The 9,375-nt window shown below is 36.0% G+C and overlaps 1 protein-coding gene across 1 annotated transcript; it reads right to left on the bottom strand.

Moving 5' to 3' along the window:
• Positions 1-593: 593 nt before the first annotated feature.
• On the bottom strand, positions 594-8,993 carry atp6v0cb (ATPase H+ transporting V0 subunit cb). Its single transcript, XM_016245468.1, has 3 exons — positions 8,728-8,993; positions 2,240-2,423; positions 594-870 (listed from the first exon to the last, which is right to left on the bottom strand). The coding sequence occupies exons 1-3, from the start codon at positions 8,798-8,800 to the stop codon at positions 666-668; spliced, it is 462 nt and encodes a 153-aa protein (XP_016100954.1). The 5' UTR covers positions 8,801-8,993; the 3' UTR covers positions 594-665.
• Positions 8,994-9,375: the final 382 nt, after the last annotated feature.

The following is a 9,375-nucleotide window of genomic DNA, read 5'->3' as shown; positions in this document are numbered from 1 at the left end:
TATATATAGATCTTTATTTATATATATATTTATACTTGTTTATATAAATATCAATTCAAAGGATCTGAGGAGCTTCAAGTACATTTTCATGAACAATATTCTTAATAAATAAAATCAGTGGAAAACAAAAAAGGACGTTAACAAAAACTACTCCATTCCACATACAGATTCGCCAGTGCGTTTTTCCACTTCACAAACACTTCTTTGACACCAATGTGGAAATGTATAAAACTCCCAAATCACGTGACAGGAAGAGACAGGAACCAGAGGCGTTCCTGCATTTCCGTCTCTAACATGAAGGGAGCGAAAGAGAACGCGTGATTGGCTAACAGCTCGATAGGCAGGAGGGGTGTGGAAACAAACAGAGAATGAGATCTATTACAGCATTATTATTATTATTCTTTTTTTTCTTCACAGACACAGGACGAAATCACTAATTACCGCATCTACAAGAAATCAAAACTATCAAACTGGGACGACTGTACACTTTCAGAGATAAAACCAAACGCAGAGCCTGTTATAATGTGTAGGATTATTTCCCCACCTCTCAATTCATCTAATTTCATTTAAGTTTAAGGTACCTTTATTTTTCCCCCCCCTTCCCACTTTTTTTGTTCCACGTGCCCCGTCTTGCGGTCCGGCAGCGCCACATGCTGACTGCCAGTTTATTTGGTTGAGAGAATCAGGGCTACGATGAGGCCGTAGAGACCCAGAACTTCAGCGAAGATCAGAATGAGGATCATGCCCACGAAGAGGCGCGGCTGCTGAGCGGTGCCACGGACTCCTGCGTCTCCCACGATGCCGATGGCGAACCCAGCCGCCAGCCCACTCAGACCCACGCTCAGACCTGCACCCAGATGCAAGAAACTCCTGCCACACACACACACAACAATCCATTAGTTGCTAAAATAAAGAATTACATAAATGTGACCCTGGAGCACAAAAGCAGTGTTAAGTCGCTGGGGTATATTTGTAGCAATAGCCAACAATACATTGTACGGGTCAAAATGAAATTTTTTTCTTTTATGCCAAAAATCATTAGGATATTAAGTAAAGATCATGTTTCTTTGAGCTGCACGATTATGACAAAAATCATAATTGTCGATTATTCCCTTGAAATTGTAATTGCGATTATTAAGCACAATTTACATTGAATGATGTTTATACCATTGTTTGATGCAACTGCATGCCGTATATTTATATGAAAATAAACAAGCTGAAAACACTAACTGAAAAACCTTTAGTGCTTTTCTATAGTATTAAGCCTTCAAATGTCAAATATACATCGGATTGGTTTCTAATTTAAATTATAAAAAAGTTAAAATATGAATGGTATTATAATGTTACACTAAAACTAAAACAATGGGAAAACCCTTAAGATAACATGTAGAAAGAAAAAAACATATCTTAAGCACGCAGAATAACATAAATGGACAATTACGTAATTGTGGCATCCATAACTGGATTAGAAATTCGATTAATTGTGCAGCCCTATGTATCATGAAGATATTTTGTAAATGTCCTACTGTAAATATATTAAAACTTCATTTATGATTAGTAATATGCATTGCTAAGAACTTCATTTGGACAACTTTAAAGTTGATTTTCTCAATATTTTGATTTTTTTGCACCCTTAGATTCCAGATTTTCAAATAGTTGCATCTCAGCCAAATATTATTTCTATCTATCTATTCTAAATATGATGTCCTATCCTAACAAACCATCTCAATTTCGAAACATTGACCCTTATGACTGGTTTTGTGCTCCAGGGTCACAAATGACAAATAAATAAAGGGTTGGAACATTTTTTGGAAATGGAAATAATTCACATAATTATTAATGAATGAGACCCCATGTTTGTCTGATAGAAAAATTCAAGGAAACATTTTTAAATAGTGAAACTTATCTGCAGTAAATCAGTGCTTAAAAACAAATTAAGCAATTAACAAAAATAAAATTATATGTATGCGTATATATATGTATGTGCACTAAAACGGTTTAAATTTAATTTAAAATGCATTTATATTAAATACATTTAAAAGAATTGCATAAATGTGTCTAAAAAACAATACAATGCCAATCTTTTCTACAATATCATCAAATTTTGGTATCGACATAATATAAATCTGTTATTTTAGTATCATTAAGAAAGTATAATAGTAATTATTCATATTATAAGTAATACAAATGTTTTTTCTGTTGTTGTTTTTTTGAGTCAGTGATGATCCGTTTAACTCACTTGTACAGCGTGATCTTGTCTGAGATGCTGTTGGCGATGAGGACGGCCACCACCAGCCCGTATATAGCGATGATTCCCGCCATGACCACAGGAATGATGGACTTCATGATCAGCTCCGGACGCATCACGGACATGGCAGCGATACCCGTGCCGCTCTTCGCCGTGCCATACGCCGCGCCCAACGCTGCACACAGACACACACAACCCGCTTACTCTTCATGCACGCTCTTCATTATTACTGCAACGGAAATATTAAAGCACCATTATTTGACTTTCCAATAAACGTGCACTAAAACGGAGTAAACAGTTATAGCTATACTCTCAGCCCAGCTCTAAAAGATGCAAAATGCATTAACAATATCATACAGATTTCAATAAAAAAAGTGCTCTGGTGTACATCAGATGATGCATAAGATTGCATAATTTCTCAACGCTGCCCGACTCTGCAGAAACAGCATGATTCACGTCTCCGGTGGTGTTTCTGCAGTGAAACCAAAAGGGCAAAAACATGAGTAAGAGTTTTAGACTTCTGAACACAGACTGCCTGTGAAAAACTAAACCCGCCGTTGCTGGGGTGTTTTTAGAGCACTGCTAATGGATTGCTAGGGCATTTCTATCACATTCTGCAAGGCTGCGAGGTTGAGATTGCTTACTGCGTCACCTATTTTACTGTCCACAACAATGAAAATCATACATTTGACCACTTTGAAGATTAATAACAGAACCATTTTTAACTAAAGTTTAATAGTGGTTTCCAAAAACTTTATAAGCAATAGTAATAGTAAAGACTGTATTATCAAACACCAATAACAGGTAAACAACACTAATAATTCAAAAATAATAATAATACAATAGAATAATTCCATTATTAGTAAGGAAGCTACTCACAATAATATCCATACTGACAACAGAAATGTACCATGGAGGAAATATAATAATTTAAGCACCAGCAGATGGGTGGAACTGATCTCAGGCTCAAACCAGGGTTATTTCAGTCTCACTGAGATACTATTATAGTTTTTATTAATACTTTTAATTTATTTGCATTTTCATTATTTTATAGTTTCACTTTAATTTTAGACAAGTTTAAGTTTGAGTAATTTTTTTTTTTTTTTTTTTTTATTAATTAATTTAAACCAGGCAATTAAACCAAGTTAGATGGGCTATTTTTTTTTAAAGTGAATCCTCAGTATTTTGCATGTGGCTGCAATGATCTTGGGAACCGTTAGAGAGTTAGAGTGTTAATTTTAGGACTAGTGAGTTAGAGTTAATTCTGCTCACGCTTAACTCACTGCTGCACATTACAGCACGTTCATCCAGGAATCTTAGTCTAATCTTAGTTTCTGGGGTTAAAGGGTAACTCTGCTGCATTAACCAGGATTACTACTACTGCAGCACAGAATCACCCAAACTAGCCAATAACAGTGTGTGCGTGTGTGTTTGTGTGCGTGTGTGTTTGTTTGTGTGTGTGTGTGTGAGAGTGAGCCTGCCGTGACAGATGGGCTCGTGTGATGAAGAGCAGAATCAATCCTTCAGCGTGCAGATGGCCACTGTCCAAACACACACTCTCTCTCACACACACACACACACACACACAATTTAAGACCAACTCTATTTAAGACCTGCTCTGAGAACAACACACGTCAGGTAAAACAATATGATAATGGAGTCGGATTTACTGCTTTCACAGCGGAAGATTGGTTTAAAAAAAAAGTGTTTTTGCAATTAAAGTGCATTTTGTATTGATGTTGATGCAGTAATTAATTTCATGCCATGACAGCAGCAGCTATAGCTATTTTCATGACAATCTCAGTTGTGGTGGTATAAATAATAATCATAATAACAATTAAAATAAATCAATACATTCTATTAATTTAAAATCAATCAATTATTTAAAAAATATTATATAATAAAAATACTTCTCGCAACACTATAAAAATATATTAATTATATAAGCCCATCAGTTTTATATTTGACAGAAAACCAAAAACTTTTTTTTTTGTTAAGCACGTTTAATAATAGCCCTTCTGAATAAAACCAATGCCTAATATAATTTAAAGCAGGACATTCAAATAAAATATGCTTTATTGTTGATGGGCAAGTCTTGCGTGACCAATTCAGCATTTTGTTAGGTCATGTCTATTTTTAAAATGAAATCAATAAGCAGACCTTTCATTTATAACAGGGTCTGATGAAATCTTGGTGAAACCATCTGGCATTCAGATATAGGCTATCTATGATTAATTATTTTGGCCAGTGAAAAGTTCTGGATAATCCTGAAGAACCAGAACTGACCCTCAATAAATATGGACATATTAACTGAAGGAAAGGTCTGGAAATGAAGACTAGATGTACAGATATAGACATTCTGACTGATACCAATTAATCACATGCAAAACTAAAATATAATCTAAATGATCAGAAGTGCCCTGTACAATGACTATTTCAACTTGACATTACGTCTTTATGCAAAATATGCAACACTTATAACATGATGCTTAAAACACCCAATGCAATGACCAAAAATGGATAGGATGACTTTAAATACATAACTTTGAAGGTTATGTATTACATAGGTAAATAAATACATAACTAAGAAGGTTTAACTGTGCAACTGTCTTAACAGCTAAAAGCACAGCCGATTATATATGAAAAATACTAAAAAGTACTTCTAAACTAGTCAATTTTGCTAATAAACTACTCCACTATTGTGACCCATTCCCAATGGCAATAATTACTTCAATTTTTGCCAATAAATGACATGATGACAGATTATATAAATAAACTGGAATTGATTTATGCATTATTTTAAACAATATTTACTCAAACCCAATGCTAACTTGAAAATAGAAAATATGCCACTAAAAAAAGACCAAATATCATCTGATTAATCAGCTTATCTGATATTTGAGTCGATCACTAGTAAGTTAGTAACCTATAGATAATTCATCCTGACTAGTCCTGATGAACAGCTACCTGCAACAACTGCATTCTGCTATACTAACCTGCTAGACTAAACATATATTCATTTAGTAGATGCATCCTGAGAGACTTTCATATGAGCACAGGACTGCACAGACGGAACTGGAACAGGATGCCAAGTCAGATAAAAGACTAACATCTCCAATTAGCTCCAGCTCTTCCAAAGACACAGTGGCATCAGAAATGATCCGCATGCATCGCGCCAGTTAGTCGCAACACTTGTCAAATCACTTATTCCACGAGTAAATATATGAATGACAAAATAACTCACAGGAATGTCTGAGATCAAATACAACCATCTAATTTGCTCACTCCTGGGCCCTCATTTATCAACAGTGCGTACACACAGATGTGTGCATAATGAGTGCGTAAGAACAGTTTCACGCAAAGTGTGGGATCTATCAACTTGTACTTACACATAGGAATGTGTGTAAATGTAAGCACAACTCTGAGCATGCTTACGCAGAGAATCTAGTGGTAGAATGGCCATACTACAAAAAGAAAGTGCTGCCGCATGTGTCCTGTGTCTTTTAACTGCAAATACTCAATTAATAATTTCATATTGCAAGCTAAACATTTGCACAATTAGTGTGAAAAGCTATAAATGAGAGTTGGGAAGTCGATTGGAAATGTAGTTATATGGTCATGGCTGATCTCGCTTTGCTGGAAGATTTGGCGAACCATGCGCTGCGCAGAGAACGCGTTTTTTTTCTGATCTGTTTAGTTAGAGCACAGAATGACTTCTCAGTCGGTACCGCTTTCTTTGCCATGACTTCGGTGAGGACGTATACGTTCACGTGATAATAAAGGGAGGTGTTGTCACTATATATGGTTCATTGGAGGCGTTTCTGAATGCAAATGACCATGAACATGAACGAGCATGGTGCTTAAGAACATGTGGGATTTATCAACAATCATTACTTACTGGTGTGCACGTTTGATAAATACAGATTTTTTTTGTACTTACACACATTCTAAATTTCATTCGTAGGACAAAATATAGAACCTTTTCTACGCACTCTTTATAAATGAGGGCCCTGGACATTATAAAGAAATGTTTTGGGTTCATTACAAGTTAAGCTCTATCGACAGCATTTGTGGCATAATGCAGATCACCGCTCAAAACAATTTAAACTCATCTCTCAAAAAAAAGAAATTGAAATGAATCAAGGTTACAGACAATAATTAGTCATGCACTTTAAGGGCACTAATAACTGTATATCTGGGCTATAAAAAACCCAGAACTTCTTTTAAAACAGCCAAACAAAACCTTGTTGTCTAGATGCACAAAGCATGAAACTGCATTCAAAACCTATTTTACCTTACAATTGGGACAATCCCAAATTTGTGGGAACAACAGGACATACAATGTAGGGCGGAGCTTGATTTAACCACCCAAAATTAATTGGATTATAAAAGGGGCGTTGCATACTGGAACAGAGCCAGATGGTCAGGGGGCGGGGCTAAAAATAAGAGGCATTGATGATGTCACCTGAAACAAAGTAATTTGAAGCGAAGCAATTTATGAAGACGAACGTTTTTAAAAGAAATAATGTGCACAATAAAGGCCTGTTTGTTCCAAGAATGATATCAGTAACAAAATGTATAAAAAATAAATAAAATAAAAAAAAGTCCTACTATAACTGCACAGAGTAACAATATCTATTTTTAATGAAGCTGATGAACCATAAAAGCATTGGCAACCAATCAAAATCCATCCAACTTTAAAGAGCTGGAGAATTTGAAGCGCTTTTTTCTTAGTATAAATAATTTTATTGGCTGTTGGTGAGGATTCTAAGACCGTTGTTGTTGTAACCATCATTATAGGCTACTTATAATTTTGTGCGCAAACAGGCCTTAATAGCTAGAATACAAATTATGGAAGTAGCCTAATTAAAGACAATTTAGATTTCAAGTTTAACACTAAACAGAACTGAGAGGTTGACAGCTTTATTCTGCATTTCACATCTAAAGCAGCAGATTCCTCAAATACATAAATAATAAATCAACTTCAGCTGTTTCTTCTCTGCATTTCGCTTTCATGTTCAGTGACAAACTGAACCTGGACGCACGCTAAAGAAACCCTTCGTTACTGACTCACAAAGACACGGATGCTGCTGTTTGGTGCCGTTCTCATTAAGAAAGCTGTTCAATCGCAAAGACACACGCAAAATGGCCTGGCAAAGCATTTGCTGACCTCACTTAATAGAAAAATACACTCTCTCCAGCCAGAACTGTACGCATTTTAAACAAACACACACCAGCTGCGGTATTAGTTTGTTTGCATTACTGATACTGACATTCACGGAGATAACGTTACAGATAACCTGTAAGTGGCCTGAAGTGTGGTCTAACAGTCCAGTGGAGAATAAACAGCATGAAACACAGTTGTGCTGGAAACACACACAGATGCATTTGATGTCGTGACGTCCCTCGCGAGTCGCTACTGTAATTTGCACGTACATCTCAGCTCGTCTCAGCATAGCACTATTTCCGCAGCACAGTACAACCTGTGAAAATTAGCGGGAAATTAAGGTGCGATTACTAAAAATGCATCTATTTAAAATCCACCAGAGATCCATTTTTGAGATTTTCCTATCTATTTCAGGACAGGGCTTCATCTTCTGTGACGGATGGTACGATGCATCCTGCTCATCATCATTTACAATCACATTAAAGCTGTTAATGACTAAAAACTAATCTTAATGCAATATGCATTAGAACACCTTTCGGTTTGGGGTCACATTAATATAATTGCCTAATGCACAACTACAGGCTCCACCTTAAATTCAATAGTTCAGCCTCTGAAGCCAATCAAACCTGAGTGATGATCAATACCTGTGGAAAAAAACTGTTTAACCTGTGAAATAAAACTAGTTTAACCTTGTAAATAATCCCTTGACCTGCAAAAAAAAAGATATAATCTCTAAATCTACCCTAACCAGGGAATCACTGTCTCCCATAGCTGGTTAAATCAGAGGCCTTAAGCTACATTTGCTGACGTGTAATAAATATATGAAAATATTTCATATTTTAAAATCAATAAACATGCACTGCAATAGTATCAATAATGAATAATCCACCAGCAATTTTTCGCCTGGCACATACATGGATTACGATCATTATGAGAAAGCAGATGTCAACTAATATGAAATGTTGGCAAGCACGTATTTAATAACATTTTTAACAATATTTCATACGACACCAGGAATAACAGAACCAGCACTGACAGGATTGGATTATAAAGATGCAGACATATTTTTTTATGTCAGATCTGAAGGTGATTATTAATAGAAATTATAAAAAGGTGTTAAATAAATAAGTGTATCTATTCTCATAATAGCAATAATTAATAACACCGATAATTTGAATGACATTTCCTCAGATATCACGAATAATGTAACCAACGGAGGAAGATTTTTATTACAATGAAGATGAAATAATTATGTGCATAGTAATCAAATGTTTAATAGATATGTTAAACTAATTTTGAAATAAAATGTTACCGCTGAAGACCATCGCTGCTGATGCGCCCATCACTGCGAAGAACGAGGAGTATTCAGGGCTTCCCGACGACATTATTCCTCTAATTTCACCTCAAAACCCCAGTGACACCGAGCTAATGCTGCTGGAGAGGGCAGAACCGTACAAACTGACGGGAACCGGGTTCTGGGGATTTACGGTTTGGTACGGAACAATGGTTTTAAACCCCAACCGAATGATGGAAACTGCTCCTAACGGATCCTGTAGGATGAATCTGCGGTACAAAATGGCCGATAAAGCCACCTGACACACCGCGAGGAAAATCCCATCCGAGTCCTGGAGGGGGAGGAGATCGTGGAAATATAGGAATGCGCGGAGAAACTTTTTCAAATAGACTCCGAGAATGCATGTAAAATAAAAACCGTTGAAAATCATTACATAGAAAGCATTTGGGTGCAATGCACACAGGGATTTAAACGTTTTGTGGTTTTGTGTGTTTGTGGTCTCCCCTATTAGGCGAGATGATAGTACGCTCCGCTGCGGGCTTTCCCTTTAATACTGACGATGTTCAAATCCATGGAATAGAATCTGGGTGTGAACAATATTATACTCTTTAAATTAAATTACTGCATACATTTCATTTTATTTAAATTTTAAATAAATATTTAAAT

Source organism: Sinocyclocheilus grahami, unplaced genomic scaffold, assembly GCF_001515645.1.
Source record: "Sinocyclocheilus grahami isolate Dianchi unplaced genomic scaffold, SAMN03320097.WGS_v1.1 scaffold758.1, whole genome shotgun sequence".
NCBI lineage: Eukaryota > Metazoa > Chordata > Actinopteri > Cypriniformes > Cyprinidae > Sinocyclocheilus > Sinocyclocheilus grahami.
Note: the sequence above shows the minus strand (reverse complement) of the source record. Positions and strands in the feature narration are given on the sequence as shown.

What these genes read in the sequence shown, in the direction of transcription:
- atp6v0cb (XM_016245468.1), bottom strand. Translation starts at nt 8,800, where the DNA reads ATGTCGTCGGGAAGCCCTGAATACTCCTCGTTCTTCGCAGTGATGGGC. An exon ending in AGCAGCGATGGTCTTCAGCG is followed by an intron (nt 2,424 to 8,727) that starts GTAACATTTTAT and finishes GTCTGTGTGCAG; the next exon opens with CGTTGGGCGCGGCGTATGGC. An exon ending in GACAAGATCACGCTGTACAA is followed by an intron (nt 871 to 2,239) that starts GTGAGTTAAACG and finishes TGTGTGTGGCAG; the next exon opens with GAGTTTCTTGCATCTGGGTG.